The following is a 20,031-nucleotide window of genomic DNA, read 5'->3' as shown; positions in this document are numbered from 1 at the left end:
AAAACAAACAAACAACAACAAAAAATACTCACAAATTTGAATGAGCAAAAAGTCCAGAAAAAAAAAAAGTATATGGGTGTGTGTATATATATGTATATATGTATAAAATACATATGTATTATATATAGGGTAGCAGCCTTCCTCTTGTGGCCTCTCATGCCAGGAGCATTCGGATTGCAGGCTAGATATAAATGTCAGATCAAAATTCCATTAAGTTTTCTCTATTGTTTAAATGACACGCTCATATTTTTAAGTAAGCCTCTACATTGGTGTATACATGTGGACACAGGTCTGCATAAACTCCAAATTTAATTGTCAGTACCAGCTGAACTGCTTAAAAGTCATTTTAGTACAAATTCATGCCTATGATTACTGAGTCATATGAATACATGACAACATACATTAGCACTATTTCAATAGTGAATGCAAACAAGCCTAAATCTCCCTAGCACTTTGATTTATATGAGCAGGATAGATCTTCTACTTTCCTTCCTAATTAATCATATGGAGACAACACTCCCGGATTTCCCTTGCAATTATGTTAATGCAAAAGAAGACAAATAAGGCTGCCGCGTTGAGCGCAGCTGACTAACGCGCACGGAGCGCAGCCGCCAGCCCGTGCCAGCCGAGCGCTCTGAAATGGCGCGTCGCTGGCGGCAGGCAGGTTTCCTCGCGGAGCTCGGGGAAGGCTGCAGTTGCGAGGCTGCGGCCCTGGGGGCACGGCACCAGCCAGGCAGCACCGAGCGGCTCTGCTACGTGACGCTGCGCTTGAAAAAGTGCAGTATTCCTGGCAAGTCGCGTGCTCTAAAGCTGCATGTAAATCATTGCAAACTTCAACTTTTGTTTCCACAGAACTTTTTACATGTTTTTGCTTTCACATGCAGGGCCCTGCTCAGCATCTTGCTGCCATGGTGTTTTTCTATCTTGACAATTCACTTCCGTGAGCAGGCATGCAGCCAACTCAAATGAGACGCAGCGCAGTGAAAAGCCCTTCAGGTAAACAGTGTGATAAGCGAAACTGCAAAAACGAGACAATGTTTTTGGACTCCCAGGCAGTTGCTATGGTGACGGTTGCTAATTAACTGCATTCAGCCAGGAGAACAAAGGGTTTAAGGGCAGAGAGAACTCTGTATCTTCGAGTGAGCAATGCCTAACGTCTTATGCAATCCGCACATCTATCATATCTGGAATACCTGAGCCTTCGCTTAGGTTGCAAAATACCTCAAGAAATGATAGAGTGGTTTATTCATTTAAGCCTGAATTCATTTTCAGTTAATTAATGTTCAATCAGTATTAAAAAAAAAAAAAGTAAAATCCATGAAATCCATATGTAGAAGTCGCACGTATTGTGAATTAATGCATCAAGTCAGGATTATATTAAGCATTTAAATGATTTAGGTTGAGATTTACTGCTTTTGCAGCTAATAAAAATGCCATTGGAAAAAAAAAACACTTCAAAGACAATATGACATCCCCAATCTGTTCTTCCCTCTTGTGTCTGAAAACTGTTAGCTCAGTGCTCAGAATAAGTAATCCTCCAGCTCCTTCCTGAGTGAGGCTGGCAGGAGTAGATGCTGGGCCTACAGTGTGTATTTACATTAAAATGGTCTGTTCTGAAAAGCTGTTGATCGATGTTATCGTAAAGGACTTATTCTTTGGGATAGCTGCTAGGAAAAGTCATTGATCTACATTACCACAAAGGGCTTATCTTTAGGGATAGATGCGTATCACAATTCTTAGGCCCCAGGCCTACAGCACCTCACAGAGGAAAGGGAAACATCTCTGGAGTGACCTAATGCTCATATCCAACCTACGCAGCTCCAAGAGCCGCGGGGCAGCAGCTGCGGGAAGCGAGCAGGGACACAGCAGCCTCGCGCTCACCTCGGGGCCAGGGCGTCAGCTCAGACCCGACTGAGCAGACTCACAGACGGACGGACGGACAGACAGACGGCGCTAGCACAGGTCCCACCTCACTGTTCATCCTCACCCATCAGTTGCAGGTTACCGCCCTCGTAGCTGACACTGTGAGTGCTTCAGTCCACCTCAGTGCGAAGTAAAGGGATTAACTCCGCTCGCCCGCAGCGACGCTGGGCCCTTTTATGCGTCAGAGGCCGCAAACTGTGCGGCCAGCAGAGCGCTGAGCCCCGGCTGCACCCGAGCTGAGCGGGCCCAGAGCCGGCGGCGCCGGCAGCACCATGGGGCACGGAGCCCCTCCGAGGGGACTTCAAATGTCGACTTGTTTCCTAAGTGAAACCTGAGAGAAGGAGGAAAGAGGCAGCTGCTTATTAGAAAGTCCCTTTCATTAAAGCTGAAAAGCCAATGGATAAAATACATCTGTGATAACATGGGATTTCTTAAAATTTGGATAAATACAACAACATTTTTCCTTCTTAAGTTACAAAATATATAATTTAAATAACATCAAAAGGGTTTTTTTTTATTAGTTAGATACTCTTAGGATTTAAAGAATCACAACAATTTTGACGTTAACCCCCTATTAAGGGGAATGGGATGAGTTCACACCTGGTATGAGGCACTGTTTCAGCAAAGCTTGCTGCATACTGAACAAGCAAGCAGTGTATTAATTTACTGCATGAGAACCTAACCCCCCCCTTTTTTTGACATTTTAAATTATGGGGCATTTGCAAACAGATCCTAAATCTGAATTGCACATGGATTTTCCACACCAGCCAATTCAGATTGCCCCTAGACATCCCTTCCAACATTAATCACTTACCCACATTACTGTAGTTCATATTTCTTTTACAGAAACAGAGGTCTGCAAGATTCTTAAACTCTTGCCTAGAAAGTAGAAATTATTACTTATGTGGCAAACTAAGTTTTAAACATAAGAGACCCAATTCTGCCTTCAGTTACACTGCCATAAATCTTTAACAACTCCATTAGATTTATAACAGTGTAGCTGAGGAGGAAATTGAGCCCAAGATATTTTCTAAATCAGTAATTAAATAGCAGAATTTTAGCTTGGCACAGAGTAAAGACCTCTTAGATTACGTCTCTGGATAAGACTACATACCTCTCTGTTCCTTGAATAACGATGTTATGAATAAATTAAATCATCTTATTTTCACCAGCCTCTATATTATTCTATGGAAGGTACACATTTCACATCATCCCATGGGAGATCAACATAGGGCTAAATGTTGCCTCCCTTTCCCATCCACTTTCTCTCTCTCTTCTGCACATAGAAGTTAAAGTTCTTATAGCTGTCCATTATGTGCATGCAGTATATAGCACTACAAGTACCTTTTCTTACTTGGTTTCAAGGAATTACTATATTAAATAAATGTCTAATAATAATAAAATGGCATTTAGCCAATTCCCTTATGAGAGGTGCAAAGCACCCTGCAGTCAAGTTATTAAGAGATCGTACTTTTAAGAAACTGCAGCCTGCACTTGCAGTGCACAGGAAGTGGTCTAGGAAACACGGCTTTGCCACAGTTGCCCCAGGCTCCCCAAGGAGCACTGGATAAACCGTGAAAGAGGCCCCTACCTCATTAAAACAGAGATGGCACAGGGCAAGGGGAGAGGGCTCAAATCCCAGCTCTTCTATAAAACTCCTGGTGACATTGCTCAAATTATTTAATCTCTCCATACCTTTTTTCCTCATTGGAATGAAAACAGCATGCAAAACTTCTAAGTTCATAATTTTAACAAAAGTGGCTTGGGCTTTTGGTGGGACTTTGTTTGTTTGTTTTGGTTTGGTTTTTTAACCTAATCGCAGCTCTGCTCAGTGTTCCCAGCTCTGAAGCACCTTTCCCTTTCTTTCCCTCATGACCACCACTCGGCTGGCTCCTGGGGCCGGCGCCGATCCACGCTCACTAGCTCGTCTGAATTCCCTGCTCGCAGAGGTCAGGGGGAGGCTGTAACTCGGGACAACCGCTATCAAATGTGGGCTCAAAGAGATCAAAAGAGGCTTCGAGGCAGACAGGCCAGGCCAAAGGGTTTTCTGAACTGTCCCATCTGCTAATGACACTCCCCCCGCAGCCCTGTTGTATAGGCCCAATAAGTCTTGTATCACTGCCCTGCAGATTGCAAAAGTCCAAGCGTGGCTCCTCCATGGGCCGTCCCTTACAGAATTTTCCTCAGCACTTTCACAGGCTTTGGTGACTAAATGTCCCATGGCTAAAAAATACACCATACAATCTAGCTACACCACACAGGTGTGTGCCTTTGTAGCTCATGTGCCTAAGTACCCAGCAGGAACATGGATGAGAATATTTTTTGCAGGTCCCTCTCACAGTTCGGTCACCCAAACAAAACAGGATGGGATCCTATCAGCTGGGAGCCAATTCACATTTTAATTGGCCAGAAAGGGAACAAATTTTATTCACACACACATGTATGCACACATATATGCGTGTACATATATATAGATCTGTTGGCAGCATGCATTCTCCATTAGTTGTACTAAAAAATTTATTGCCAAGGAAGAACTTACTAAGGAAGAATAGAAGAAATAAAAATGCAATTCTTTTCAAAGAAGAATTAAATGGTTAAGTTGCCAGATCACAGAAAGACATCTGTTAAAATGATTCAAAAACTATTTTTACTATGGAACATTATTTTACTACTAGCTAAAGTTGTCAACAATATCCCCAAACAACTACAAGCCTGTTGTGCCCTACCCAGTGGGATTGGAACGGTTCAGATTCCTATTCCCCTCGGATACCCAGGACAGAGGAGTTACCTATTAGTTCAGAGGTAAAACTGTGATGCAGAACCAAAGTGGCTGGAGATGCTTTTCTCATCACCCTAAGCCAATTCCATTACCTGGGGCTTATTTGGGGCCTCAACGAGTCTTTCCAAGGAGGGCAGGCAAACAAGGAGCAGCTTTTTCTTCTGATTTGTTTTGGCGGCTCGCACACAGAGCATCGCCTACAAAGGCAGGGCAGAATTCGTGCAGAGTTCCTCAATACCATAAGATGGTGCAGGTACCAAACAGCCTGATATTTGGATTTCTCTCTAGCTAGAAGCACAATTATTGCAAGGAGATCCCAATAAAAGAATAAAATCTGCCTGAATCTAGGGAAATCCTCAGGAGGCTTGACCTAGTTGGAGATGGCTGCAGTGGGAGTGCTGTAATTAAACAGTTACAACAGTGACACTGAGTTGTCACACTAGAGATCACGAGCACTGACCATGATTTCTATTTACAGTGTGTACTGGAGTCCTCTCTAGGTAAAATTCTAGTGGCGTTTGATTGACACCCCTAGCAGCTCCCTTGGGTCACAATTCTCTCTCAGGCTTTCAATTTTCTTGTGAATTTGGGACACACTGTTGTGCCTTTTGCAATGAGCCATGCTGTGTCACTTGCCTTTGTTTGAAAGAGCATTCAGGACGTAGAATTAGCACATCTATGTTCATCTCTCTCCCCCTTCTCCCAATTCATGTTATTTTTGCTTGCAAAACCACGTTCTTTGTTCAGCCAATGCAAAAATTTGCGTATGCTTAGAACAAAAACAATAATAATAAAAGCTTCAAAGGAGGCATCTTATATTAGCCAACTCATTACTTCTACTGAAAGTCTGTAAACTGTTAATCCAATAACACACCCAACTCCTTAAGCTATATGGTCAGACTAAAATCATGTGGAAACTGAGACTCTGAAATGTTTCTTTCTGATGTCGCACACTAAGTGTCCCACATCAAACTGTTTGTAGGTTAGGAAAATATTCATACAATGATAAGGCTGCAGCTTCTCAAGGGCATCACAAAGAAGTCATGTGTGCATCTCTGAGGAAATCCCTGCAAGACACAGGCAAGAAACGCATTAATTTTGAATAACACAGCCCTCAGGGAATTATGCAAGAATCACGTCACACTCACAGCATTTACTCTCTAACAACCACGCAAGCCTTGCTCTTGGAGGCATGGGGTGGGATAATATAAGACCTATTCTCTGGGAGAGCATATCCCCAGGTGACCAAAGGTGCTGTGAAAAGCCTTTGTGTCCCCGCTGTCCCTTGTTCCTGGTAGCAGTGTTTGTAATCACACCTGTGCTGAGCAAATCCATGGGCAGGAGCGGCAACATCTGGGTGAAATCCCTTGCCCACATGGAAGAAGCAGTGGCTTTCACCAATCACCCCTGGTCCCACCAAACATCCCTTGAACAGCTGCTGGAAGTCAGTTATTCCAGTAGCTCCTAGTTATTAGTGCAAGCCATATTCGTGGTGGAGGGGCTGAGTTTTGACTACTTATTTCCAGGTACCTCATCTTTTAAGGTGCTATTTGTGCTGTCCAAGTTTCTCTCTTTCTAAATCAATAGTTTCTACATTTTTACCTCCTCTGTTTCCAAAAGGATGCCTAGAGCACTGGTGTCTAACATGAATATAACTCACTGTCCCTGTCCTCATATGAACCTTACTGAGGATATAGTCAGTGGATTCTTTGTGAGAGACATTTCAGCTGGTATTTGAAACTGATAAGACAGAGGGCACGTCTACCATAATTTCATACTGGTGTCATTAAAATCAAGACAAATAAAACAGCCCATCATGACCCTTAACTGAGAGGGGGGCCTTATTTGACTGACCTGGTTGTCTGAACAAGAAATACAGCACCTGACTTGCTCCTGATGGATGTGGGTTCTTCAAGGAATCAGATGGAATAAATGAGTATTACAATGTTTTCTACATGCCAGCTTTTCAACTCTCCTGAGCTCTCAATACTGAGAAACCAACTCTAACACATTATATCAATCTGCTCAGGGCTGTTTCAACTACCTCCTGCTGTGACAACCCTATTTCTTAAGGCTGCAAACTATGCAACTACAGCATCACAAATTCAGCTTGTGAAATCAGTTCTGGGAGGAAAATGAAATCATATAAATCATACTAAACAATCTCCTAAATGTATCATGGATATTCCAGTGAGGTTACTTCATTTCAGTGTTCTCATTCTAATATGTGTTGTTTCTAAACAACGGTTTTACTAAAGGAACATTTTCATAAAGGGAAAACATCCTCTTACTTTACTTACTATAGTCAATTGAATAAAAATAGCCATTAAATGAGTCATAAGTGGTCAAATGCCTGATCTGAACCTGTTCTTGTATCTTCCACTTTTAGTTCTAGGCAAACCCTAGTGGTGTAAATAGTCCTCTATAAAAGGGTAGCTTCTGAACACTAGTAAATTTACGTAGCAGCTAGGCAGGTACCTTAACAGAGCTTCCCATAAACAGACTATAAAGAACTTTCTGTAAGTCCTCCTCTCAACAGATGTCTGAATAGAAGATATTTGGTACACAGAGGATTAAAAAAAAAAAGAGAGAGAGAGAGAGAATGATACAAAACACTACAAAACACTTTCAGAGCACTTGGTCCCCTTCTTGGTGCAAGTTCTCTTCAGCAAAACCTCCCCGTATACCTTATTCTGATTTCCTCTGGAATACATCGTTCTCCTGCCCGCCATGGCCAAAGGGAGTACATGATTGCCATGCCATGCGTGACCTTGCACAACATTACTCACATTTGCAGATGTGGTGCTTCCCACAGGCTGCTCTTGCCTGCCTGCTCCCCAGGTAGGAGCTGATATGCTTATCACACAGGGCTCTTTCTTACAGTCCCACTCAGGCTTTCCCTTGAGAATGGCTGCTTGCAACAGAGGGGAAAGAAAGATTCTCCTTCATTTAAGAATCTATCACTTTGTCCCAGACTGTTAATAATTTGCTCTTGAAAGCTCAGAAATGAAATTCTGTTCTCCCATATTCTAGAAATTCTAGACTACACATTAGCCTGACATCCTTCATTTCTAACAACAGCGGTGCCCACTGCTCAGCTCACACATGCAGGCTGCCTTCTTGCAAGCACAGCACGGTGATGTTGCAAGAACATCACCAGATTGCAAAAAAATATTTATAGGCAAATATGTTCAGAATCTGAGTAATTTAAATAGTAACTTTTCAAACAGATGCTGTCTCCTTGGCCCTTCGCTTTCTCCACCCTGCTCAGATTGCTCAGCACAGGCTCACCGCCCTCCATGCAGGCAGAGCACCGTGACGTAACGCCGTGCACAATCCCAGCATTGCAAGAATGCTTCTAGGCAGATTTGTTTACAATCTCACTAACCTAAATAGTAACTTCCATAATAGGTGCTCTATCTCTGGTGCATTTTGTGTATGTTACTGAGAGACCAAAAAAAAAGCGTATCTTTATACAATGATTGCAATAACAGATGAATAAACATGCAACCTGATACTGCACATCTGGTATTTCATCACTCCAAATACCTTATTCGCATTCAAATATATTTAATACTGTGGAAACTTTATAAGGTACTGATGTCTTTATAGAGGCAGTAACTTGCATAGAACTTTTAAAATTAAAAGGGATAGTAAAAATAATTTGTACCATGTTACCTTATTCTTCATAAAGCTACCTGGTTTCCTAATGGCAACCCAGAAAGATACAGACTAGTACTAGTGATTACAGAATCACATAAGCTTTACAGATATAATTTTTTTTTCTGATTTACCAGTTCAAAGTTGAATTTTAATATCTAAAAAGATAGGTGCTTTGGAAACAAAGACTCTTTTTTACTCATCATGCAAAAACTTTTACTATCTGAGCAGATTTTTTTTTTGACAAAAGTACCATTTTCCCTTTACTATCATAGTAACTTAGGCCAAGAAATTTTATGCCTAACAAATGCATATAACCATTCTGAAGAGCTGCTGTGTACCTTCCCATTTTAAATAGTGCTCATTTATTTTTTATAACACAACTAAATGGGCTGTGAAACTTTCTTTTAAAGTAATCACTAATATCCTTTAAAGCAGTTTTGTTCTGTAGTTTTGAGTTAATGCAAATCATGATGATTAATTTGATTCATAATTGAAGAACTTGGAAGATCAAGAATCAAAGATCAAATTGTTTTCCTATTTTGAAGGCAAAAGCCATCTTTGCTACCTTAAAGCTAAGTCAGCAATGCTGATGGTAACTAGTCTGCAGGCATTTTTACGCTTACCGGCAATTTTAACTTGTTTTGACATCTTGTTCTAGATTTGGTATAAATTTTGGAGAAAGTTGAAACACAAGGGGCCAAATCTATTGCTCTGGTAACTCCAGCGCCTTCAGTGTTACATCAGGGTAAAGCAGGGCTGCATTTCATAGCAGCTTGCATTCTTCCAATTTTTTCCAAAATATGCTTCCAGAAGCAAAGACAAGCTCAGGCAAATATCTTGCCAATAAGTGAGTTCACAGGAATTGTTACAAGTAACTGAACCATCAGCAGTAAGACACTGACAAATACAGGACAGCCAATGCCCTCTAATGGGCTGGAGTTTTACTCTACGCTAGATAAACAGAAATCGAGAAAGTCACCATAACTGATCTCTGCGAGGTGAATTAAATTATAGGGTGGCCCACTTCATATTTGTGCGTTATATCTCCATTTTATCTTTTTTTTTTTAATAGCGTAATACACAAAAAGAAAATCTTGCTAATACCTTGTTAAACATATGAAAGATGGATCTAAGAATGGATTGTCCCTTGCTTGGCCTTTCCTCAGTTGCTTCCCCAAAGAAGCAGAGCATCAGTTTATGGATGAGCATCTCTATTCTGGTGCAAGCTTTCATATTTATTTATTTATTTTTACTGCTTGGCAATACTGCAGTAGTAGCAGTATTGCCAAGACCCAAAGACTCTCATAGCCACACATGCACATGCGTACTTCGTGGGGAAAAAAAAAAGAATACTTGGCACTGCTTTCCTGCAGAAACCTTATCACTTATAGTGATTTGGCTTCACTTCAAAATCCCTTTTTCTCAAGAATTCCCAAATCAAGATTTCTGGAATTTGACCCTTTGAACCAAATGAAGATCTTTGTTTTTTACCCAATTACTTTCTATAAATTTCAAAACACAGATTATTTTTTTCTTCCTCCCTGCTGGCTCTTCTTCAGGAGCTGTGTTCCTGTGCTGGTGTCAGCCTCACACGGGACACAACTGCCTCATAGCCCCACTTTGCCCATGGGCCATCAGCACTGCTGGGAGGGTCAAGTGCCCGAGGCCACACACAGCCAGGATGCCCCACGTGCCCCCTGCATGCAGGCCAGTCATCCCTCCATCAGAAAGCTGCTTTCCTTCTCCCCTGCTGCACTACGGTGCTTTTCTGAGAAGGGAAGGGGAGGAAGAGCCCCATGCCCTTCCAGTCCCACACAGCAGAGCGCAGCTGCAGGGGAAGAACTGAGGCTGAGACATCGCCAGCACCACCAGGGTGGCTCTGCCCTGGCCCTCAGCACTGCCTGCCCCACACGCCACCATCCCTCCTGCCCCTGGATGCCTTGGCAATTCGAAGGAGCCCCCTCCAGCTTAGACAATCCTCAAAGTCCCTCCAAGTGGAGAGTCACACCAGCCAAACGCAGCCAGCTTTGGAGATGTCACTTCAAAGGATCACTGTGGATCGCCACGAGGAGCAGTGAAGAAATGCTGGCTGCGGCGTACACAAACACTGCAAAGTTCTCATTAAATCAAAGGCAGAGACTTAAAATGTTTCTTCGAGCAAAATCTCTGCCCTTCTCAAAGTCTTTCTCAAAAAAATAAAAAAGTACCACTGCTTAACTTAATCCACCCAGACTGATCATTATATTTGCTCCTGTAAAGATCATATTTGTTCTAGTGCTTATATCTAAAGCTAATTCCAGTCAGAAAATGAAATGCTGCTCTCTTGACCTTTTGTCTTACATGGCGCATGAATTACTGACACATTACAATATCCCCCTACACTATGGACGCTTAGAGATATTGCAATGTCTCTCTTGTAAGTGAAATAAACTTGGTATGCCACTAAAAGGCATTAAATTATTTTCATTATGCCACACAGAATCTAAAACACTTACACTGTTTTGATTTCAAAATCCTTGGAGAACAATTATGCTCTCAGGGCCATAAGACTCTATTATAAAGTCCTCAGAAACCTAGCATGGTTTCAATAAATCCTCAAACACTACAAAGCAGTTACTCAGCTTGAAGAATGAAAACATGAGTTCATCCACTATAAAGTCAGGGTGTAAATTCTGCTAGTATAGGATTCTGCACTTCCTAACACATTTCTTCTTCATAATCAAGGCAACACTAAGTCGAGCTGTCACCATAAGAGGCACAACTCATTTTTGATTAAAAACTACCAATGTTTGTTTTAGGATACACATTATTATCATATACACCTACATGTGTACAGTATTATTAAGTAGAAGTATTAATTGGGAATTGATCTGTGTAAACGGTTTTTGCATATGTATATCAACAAATGTTAACATTCAGGATTAGAGAACTGTTTAAAATAAGTGATTGTCACAATGAAAACCTTTCATGGAAAAAATAAGCTAATTTCATTTACACAATATCTCAAACAATGCTTTAAAATATCAGAAACTAGATTTCAGGAGTGATCTACTGTAGATGTAGGGATCCCGATTAAAAAAAAAAAAAAAAAAAAGGCAATCAAACCTTATTTTAGCCGCTCAGGCTGTTCAAATGAAAGTATAGCTCTCAACCCTAAATATACAATAAACTTGTTTGTATATACACATTTATGTCCTCCTAAAATAACATAACCCTCTAATTAAACAGTTTTTCCCGCTTTTCCAAGGAAAAACAACAACAGCAGTGACCCACAATCAAAAGAGACAGAAGTTGGCAGAAAGCAGAGGACAAGAGAAATTATATTCTCTACTGCAGGAAGAGAGAGAAAGGGGGGAAGAAAAAAATAAAGGAGGGGAAGGAAAAAAAAATTAAGAAAGCAGGAAAGCAGGAAGTTTCCGCGGGCGGCAGCTGAGGTGCCTCCCGGCAGCTCCCTCCCTCGCCCGCCGCGCTGCGCAGCGCTGGGCCGCGGGGTCACATGGCAGCTGGGCCCAGGCGCGGCGCTCGGGCCTGCTGCTTGCGCGGGCCAGGCCGCGCGCGGCTCCCCCCGCCACGGCCGGCCCCGTTTCCATTACCTCATGCGGGGGCGCGGGGGGGCACAGCTGGTGGCAGCTGCGGCACCATCTGCTCGCGGGGCTGCGCCTGCCGGCCGCCTCGCACCGGCCGCGCGGGGCCCGAGCGGCCCGGCTTGTGCTCGGGGCGGCCGAGCAGCTCCGGCCCGCGGCAGCGGCAACTACCGCCCGCCACGCAGGGCCGGTGGGGTCTGCACCGTTCACACGAGGGCGGCAAGCAGGGAAAGACGAAAGCGCAACAGGCCTTGGGAGTGAGAGAGGGACGTTAAGTTAGAAAGGAAAAAAACAAAATGCTCTGGGATAATATATCCTCGTGTCTGTGTTCCCAGACGGAGTGTGTATTTACGAGATGCTGGCAGCACGTCACCTGATTTACAGCCATTGGCACTGAGAAAAGGAAAGGGGGGGCAAGGGGAAGACCCACAGCTCTAACTTGCGTCTTTCATCCAGACTCCCGAACATGACAAGAACTTTATCCCTTTGCAATTTCATATTGCAGATTCCGTTACATGCTCACTCAAGTGGTATTTTCCCATTCCTCTCATATACCATTTATTGAAAAATAAATAAAAATCATTAATGTACTTCTTACACTGAAGTAGCAACGCATTTGAAACCCTTCGCATTCAGCCAGATAACAGCATTCATTGGATCTGCAGTTCTGCACTTGCACATTGTATCCCAGTGCCCATTGTGAAGGTACTGGTGTAGCCAGCCCCGCGTGACGCATCTGCCCAGCAGAGCTCCCTCAACTTCAGAGATTTCTGCAAGATTTGCTCCAACATTATCAAAATCAGAGCCAGAAATTTTGTCTAAAAACAAATTGGGCTTTATGACTTTCACAGGGACAATTATTTCCAAAGGCTAAATGCGCACCACTTACCATACATTTTGCCTTCATCTGATAAGATGATTTTCCTCCTCCCACACGGTGGATAGATAGCTAGAGCCTCCTGAAAGCTCTGTTCAATGTCAGGGCTCCAGACACCTTCTGCGTCATTGTCAATAGGTTTATCTGCAGAATCACTCATTCTTTCAATATCTTCGGCAGGGCTCTCGCTGCCGCTCCAGCTGCTGGGCTCAATGGTGATGGCTGGGGTCTCCAAGCCTAAGCCTGGAGTCTTAAAGGAAATAAACCTACAAAACAAACAAACAACCCGAAAAGACATTAAAGACATGATGTAAACATCTCTGGCTATTTCTGACTCTAAATTAACTTAACAGCAGTTGACCAGTAATGACAATAATGCAACCATAGGAAGCACCCAGGAAAAATAAAAGATTATAACAGGTCTACTCCAGGCCAGCAGAGGTGTAAGGATAAGGTAGTCAGAATGGGACTTTCTCACTAATTTTCTGTGTGTTACTATATGAATGCATATAGCATCAAGTTATTATTCACAGAGAGTCACAGTGGGTCTTAATATTGGGGAAAGCTCTGCAACACATGATTTCTCATCTGGCTTAAGACTGGCACCTTCAGAACAACAAGCCAGGTCCTCAGGTGGGGGATAAATCAACATATTTCCACTAACTGGAATGGAAATAAACCAATTTACACCATTAGTGACCACCAGAGCCTAAAACCACTTCAACCTAAAAACAAAAGCAAAAACTATTGTTCACATTCATCCAGATGTCAGTGGAGTAAATGGAATTACACTAGCGATGACACAGCTCAATGTGATTAACTGCAAAAGCCTGTAGTTTTTAGATCTTACCCAAATAAACAGCACAATCAGAATCTGAGATACACACAAACTGAAATCTTTAAAATGGTAATACCAAGGGGATTATGAAAAAATATATATTTTGTCTGTTTTAAAAGGTCTTTGTCACAGAACTATAACAGAACAAAAATTACAAGCTTCAAGTTGCTGAATCAATTTAATAAGAAATAATTTAATATAGCTGCACCTGCTCACACCACCAGAGCTACAGAGCTGTCAGCGTTCCTTTTATATTTTTGAGAGAAATACAACTCTGCTATAAAGATTTGCTCCAGGCCAAAAAGCTGCCATACCAGACCAAATTCATCTCTAGCATAATTCTTTGGGATGTCAGTGAAATCACACCAGGAACAGATTTGGATCAACATGTCTAGGCAAAATGCAGTTTTATTTTGAGAAAAGAAGGAGTTCGGTGACTCTAACCGATCTAAATAGACGGGAGTGTTCAAACGTGCATACAAGAGTTACACTTAAAAATTCTGTTAGTGGACTAAACCCTCAGAACTCCTATATACTATCACCTACTTATTCTACGAGGTGAGAAGAGAGTAGGTTCTTTCCACAGTTCCTCCTCTGAACTCGGCCATCCCCAGAGATAACCCAGCCCTGACAGCTCAGTGTATCAGAGGCTGCGCGTGCCGTGTTAGGGGTACGTGTGGAGCACTTCCAGAAGCTTGCATCGCTACATGGGAGAGGAAGTCTCAAAAACTTTGTTTTCCTTACTTGCATGTTTCTTAATTTCACATTGCTCCTAACATTTCAGCACAGCTTAAAATGCTTGCGCCTGCTCACTGGTAATCTCAAGGCTAATCAAGTGTCTTGAACACCTTTTAATAACTGATAATGAGGCAGCAGATGGATTCAGAGGGCACCACATGCAAATTTTAAGTGCGTGAGAAGTCTGGCTAAATACACTGCTTACTGTAAGCCCAAGCACTCCAAAAGGTAATGCAATTTTTTACAAAGTCTCATCATAAAGAAGGAGATGTAAACAGTTGTAAAATACCAAAATACCTTTTTTTTTCATAGTTTTCAGAAGGACGGTGGGCTTGATTCAGTCCTCACCAGATTTGAACCTTGTGCTCGAGATTTAACAAAAACATACCCACTACAATCCTGGGAAAGAACTAAAAGAAAATAATCATTTCCACTTAAGCCTTCAAATACATGGGGAATTTTAGGTAAACGAGAAGTGATTAAATGTTGACTGGGATAATTAGCAGGGTTTCGGTTTTACTGCCACGGTGCAGGGAGAATTGACTACTGGAGCTTTTATTGGTCTCACATGATGGAGATCAGAGCTGAGCATTTCAGCAGAGGACAGCACAGAGCGGTATTGTTTACGGGGTCAGTCCTTCAGAGGTGCCCCAGAGAGGAAACCATTCACCTCCCCGAGCCCAGGCACCGCTTTCTGCAACATACAGCTCAGCCATAGGGATCTTTCCAGCCCAGCCCAGCCCATGCTCTGCTTACAAAATGTGCTGGAGTCATAGCCCCAAGTCTTATTATCGACCTATAAAGCAACACTTATTACAACATTAGGCTGAAATAATAATTACAATGCACATGAGGAAAACAGAGAAGCTCTAAAATAATTAATGTAACTTGGTATTCAAGTTGGATCTTGCCTTGTGTTTACTGGTGATTTTTCACTAATGTGCTATGCTATCTGCCTTCCTATTCCTTTCTACCTACTTGGATATCATTTTGAGGCAGTAGTAGCTGCCTCTAAAATGCAAGATAAGCATGCACTTTTTCCAAAACATCTGTGTGATAGGAGGGGAGAAACCTGCTAGGGAAAAAAAAAAAACCAACAGAGGACCAAGGAGCAAAATAAATGTGCATATAAAAGAAAATACAACAGTGGTATTACAAGCACTAAATGGCTTCCTCTTCTTTCAGGAATATAATGAGCTACTCAGTTAATCACTTCCAGCTCAGCTCTATGTATCAAAAGGCAATTCCACTTTGTCCTTAGCTTGAATTCTAAGGACCCAGCTGTGATGAAATATTTCAGAGCCGTTATGCCGGAGGTCGACGTGATTATCAAAAATACTACAAGCTGTCAATAGCTGAGCTGTGCTGCACATTTCTGATGGGCTATAAACCTCATCTGAAGTATCTGGACTTCCAGCCCAGTTTAAATTTAAAAAATGTCCTCCCTATATTTACAAACTTCAAATCTTAAAATATCAACTTGTGGTGGAGAAAGAGTTAAATTCTTGAAGCCAATTTTAAAAAAAAAAGGTGGTAGAGAAGATGCACTTGCACACATGAAGTTGTAGGGTTCCATAATAGCTGAATAGATGATTTACAGAACCAATTTCATCCCTGCACCCTGTGTTAATAAATATTAAAACTCAATACTGCTCAGAAAACACATAAAAACAGATTTTAGCCGACCTCTTTGTACCTTCTAGGATTGTTTAAAGCATGCTACTGCAGTTTAAGAGATCTCTTTAAAAGACCTTTCCTTTTAACACCAGCCTCTCCCTCTTACATATCTCAAGACACCTCTCTATGCACGTATTCTTTCATTTACAAACCGACCATATCTTTATTACAATTGCTTTCTATGCTCTCCTATTGAGTAAATATTTAGTGTAGTGGGTGTTCACATATATATCCATGAAGACCCCATGCACAACAGAGATATCCTTCCCTCAAACAACAGGATATTTTCCATTTAGCAATGAAGAAACCATTAGGGGCAATACTGAGTTTTATAAATAAGTTTTATAGAGAACATTCATCCAACGCAGCTTAATGAGGTACAGAAAAAATTACTTATTTTCATTATGTTTCCTTGGTTAAGAAGTTACTTTAAAAACTTAGAAAAACAAGGATAGTTTTTGTCAGAGCTGATCAAAACCAATGAATTTAATCAAAACCAAATGGCAGCTTGGAACATCTTATCAAGAGAATTTTGTCTTTGTGTGAATAAAGCATTATCTTAGCTTTCGCTTTACAAGCGAGGCAAACCTGAACTTGCCCAGAAAGTTGCTGCTCACAGACCAACAACTGAGATCAACAGTCTTCACAGGCATGTAGGACAAGTGCAGATTTAAGGCCCAGATATGTTTCATATCCTTCCATAGTTGTATTATGAACTAACATGCAAATACTGTCTTTCAAGAGTCTTCAGATCTGAACCTTACAACATTCTGCAAAAGTTCAACTTCTTTTCTGTGTGTTTAAATAATCTGCTTTCTTGAATTTCAGTGTACAGGTGCTGAATGCTGCTTTCACTGGGGTATGTTTATATATAATATATATTTTACACATATATTTATATATAAAATATATAAACTAGAAAAGGTTTAATACTTTAATACTCTGCAGATACTGATACAGGGACACTGGAAAGATTAAAAACATACACTGTTTCTGAGAGATTTCTGCCAAAAAAAGGATCATTTCTGTCCAGTTTTCTGAATTCTGCCCTCTTGAAGGAGATCAAACTCAAATATTTTTGAGATAACTTGCAATGGCACCTTTAAGAATTTTCATGTTAGAAAGCAGCAGAGTAGCTATGCACTAGCAAATAATTACTGTAACTAGCTCAATATTCTTGGCATTAAAACGGATCTTTGAGAAAGTTCTTAATTCTTGAGGTAAAGGATTTTAAGAGTTGAAATGGTTAATTATGCTTTTTAGAATATGTCTTATTTTTAGTTTGTGAACAACTTCATCTTAACTACAATTCTGGAAAAACAATGGGACCAGGAATCCAACAAGCTTTTTATAAATATCAAGATAATAACGAGCAGATGAGTGAAAACCAACCAATTCTAAATTTGCAGATGGCAACTTTTTTCTCAAGATTTGAAAAGTTACAGGCCCATGGGATTTTCCTTCTGCTTTGTTCAGAGATGTAAATGCATAGCTGAAGCACCAACACTTCAGGAAAGAAGTCTTGGAGAGAATCCAGAGGAAGAAAGTTGTAAGATCTAGAAAACATGACGTACCAGGAAAGAAATTGTGTTTGTTTAGATTTAGAGAAGACTGATATGAGGTGATAATCAATTTCAAATAAGAAAAAGGTAACTGCAAAGAAGCAGAGAAGAAACTCTGCCATTTCTAAGAGAATAGAATAAGTAGTAAAGAATTTAGGTTGCACCAAGAAAAAATGTAGGTTAGGTATTTGGAAGAATGTTCTGTCCCTACTTAGAATGCGAATGGATTGGTCAGAGATGTCAGGGAACCGCACTGCTACCTGCGTGTGTGGAGCTCGTGACACAAACATCTTGGGAATGACGTGCTCACACGTAGCCCTGTTTGAGGCAGGGGGATGGACTAGGGGGTGTCATGAAACTCAGCAGCCAAAGAGCAAAGAGAGCATAAAAGGCGCCTACGGAGGGAAAACCTGCAGTCGGAGCATACACTCCACCAGACATAGGATAATGCAGTTACCCAAGCATCCCAGTGACAAGGCAGCTTCAGCGGGCACATGCAGTCAATCATGGCAGACGCCAACAGGAAATCAGGCTTCTTAAAACCAGTCTTCCTACATCTGATGCTTGAGGAGCTGTTTCCCCTTCTTGATGTTTTTTCCTCACGTGCCTGCTGGGTGGTTTGATGCCCAAACATCCCTGGCAGAAGCCATGTGTGTACGTTCAGATGCGCAGAAGGAGAAGGGAGAGCAGACGTTGAGGGCTGGGAAGAAGAGGCTTGCCATCCTTCTGCTGTGCCCCAAGGGAGCTTGGAGACCAGAATACCACGATGCCTGGTGCTTGGCTGCCTCACTCTCCTTCCTGAGCTCCACGGAGCCGTCGATCACCCAGATCGCATCCAGCTTTCTCAACCTCTCTCGGGGCCAATTATAATAAGTATGAATGAGTGGAAAGTTTGATTTTCCTAAGATATTATGTTTCTCCTAACAGGTGTCTGTTTAGCCTTCAATGACAACAAAACTAGTACTACTGTTGCTATCAGTAAAAAATTCATCTGTACATCTCCATGATGGGTCAAGGTATTACTGACTGAGGAAACACAGCTGGAGAAAAGTCATGACGTGTCCAAGGCGCACGGAGAACTCCTGACTCACTGAGAAGCAGCACTCGGAAAATGCCAGGTAGGAGCCTTCTCCTAACAAACCAAGCAGTGTGTGGCAGCGAGAGCTTAGCTAAAGCAGCTAGATATTGAAAGGGGGGTTTTGTACAAAATTCCAGTTTTTCCAATAAAAAACAAGCTAAGGCATCTATAATGCCAGTTAATGCATCTCTGCAATATTTGGACAACTCACAAGCAATAGGCTCAAGCTTTTTCTTTTTTCTTTTCTTTTTTTTTTTGAAAAAAAAATCCTCTTATTTAAAAAGAAACAAGATTCATACTGCAGATTTTGTAGCTGCAATATCCAGCCATTTATGGATTTTTTTTAAGTTCTTTGAGGAGCTCAAATAACATTACTTTCAGGAAAATTTTGGTGAGAAATATTTAAGCAATTTTTCATATAATTTAGTTTTATGAGGAAGGGATATAAAATTGTACTAAGAATAAAAATGTAAATCATTTACAGAGCTTCCAAGGGTGAAATCATTAACTTATAATGACTTTATTGCATTTTTGTAAAAGTTTCACTTATCAGCAATTATTCCCTCTAAGAAGATAGAGCACCAGGAGAGAGACGATGACCGTTTCTAGGATAAAGTATTCCTTTACAACTCAGCCAGACTAATTCAGCCATTCATTTTTGCCATTGAAATGAAATAAAAAGAGTTTTTTCTCTGAATGCATGAGCACTTCAGGGAGAAATTCTGACGCTGTGCAATTTTGGCCATCAAATAGTTGCACACAATGATGCTTCCATATGCTTGCTATCATACACATTAATCTCATGAGAACTGAACAAGTCTGACTAGTTTTACTTTACTGGGTTTTTCTTGCTCTGAAATCAGCTTATGCACAGCCTGCAAGCTGCTTGCTTCAGATTTTTCTTTGAGATCGGTGGAGGAATGACATGAAGGTTCATCTAGAGCTATAGAGCAGCTGTGAGAAGCAGCAGGATGGTTTTTCGGATGGGGGTCAATATGCAGTGGGTGAACTGAGGAAGGACTTTCTTCCCTTCACCTAGAGCACGTAAACTGTGCATAATCGTAGAGGCAAGGCAGACAGTGGCAAGCCAGGGTACAAAATATCCCAAATACATAACACTGATAAAATGATGTTTTCCTTCAAATGCAACTCTCTATTCCACTCACTTAAAAATATACTTTTGTTCCATGAAAATATATATGAACTATGAGGAAACTACTGAACCAAACATTAGTTAGATCTGCAACAGTAAGTAACACCTAGGTCTGAATACGAAATTAGGATTATATGAACTGTTTTTAAAAAGAAACTA

At 41.4% G+C, this 20,031-nt stretch overlaps 1 protein-coding gene across 4 annotated transcripts in view; it reads right to left on the bottom strand.

Annotated features, from left to right (window-relative positions):
* Positions 1-20,031, bottom strand: part of TEAD1 (TEA domain transcription factor 1) — a 146,168-nt gene that overhangs the window by 79,848 nt on the left and 46,289 nt on the right. For 3 of the 4 annotated variants that reach the window (XM_088525821.1, XM_088525822.1, XM_088525823.1), the window contains one exon: positions 12,839-13,092. In XM_088525821.1, the coding sequence (XP_088381947.1) occupies positions 12,839-12,986 (148 nt within the window). In that variant the 5' untranslated portion in view covers positions 12,987-13,092. Of the gene's footprint in view, positions 1-12,838; positions 13,093-20,031 lie in introns of those variants that run through there. The other variant, XM_088525824.1, reaches the window with a different exon arrangement.

This window comes from Tinamus guttatus, unplaced genomic scaffold (genome assembly GCF_059628265.1).
Source record: "Tinamus guttatus ecotype Peru unplaced genomic scaffold, ASM5962826v1 Tinamus_guttatus_pri_ptg000240l, whole genome shotgun sequence".
NCBI lineage: Eukaryota > Metazoa > Chordata > Aves > Tinamiformes > Tinamidae > Tinamus > Tinamus guttatus.
Note: the sequence above shows the minus strand (reverse complement) of the source record. Positions and strands in the feature narration are given on the sequence as shown.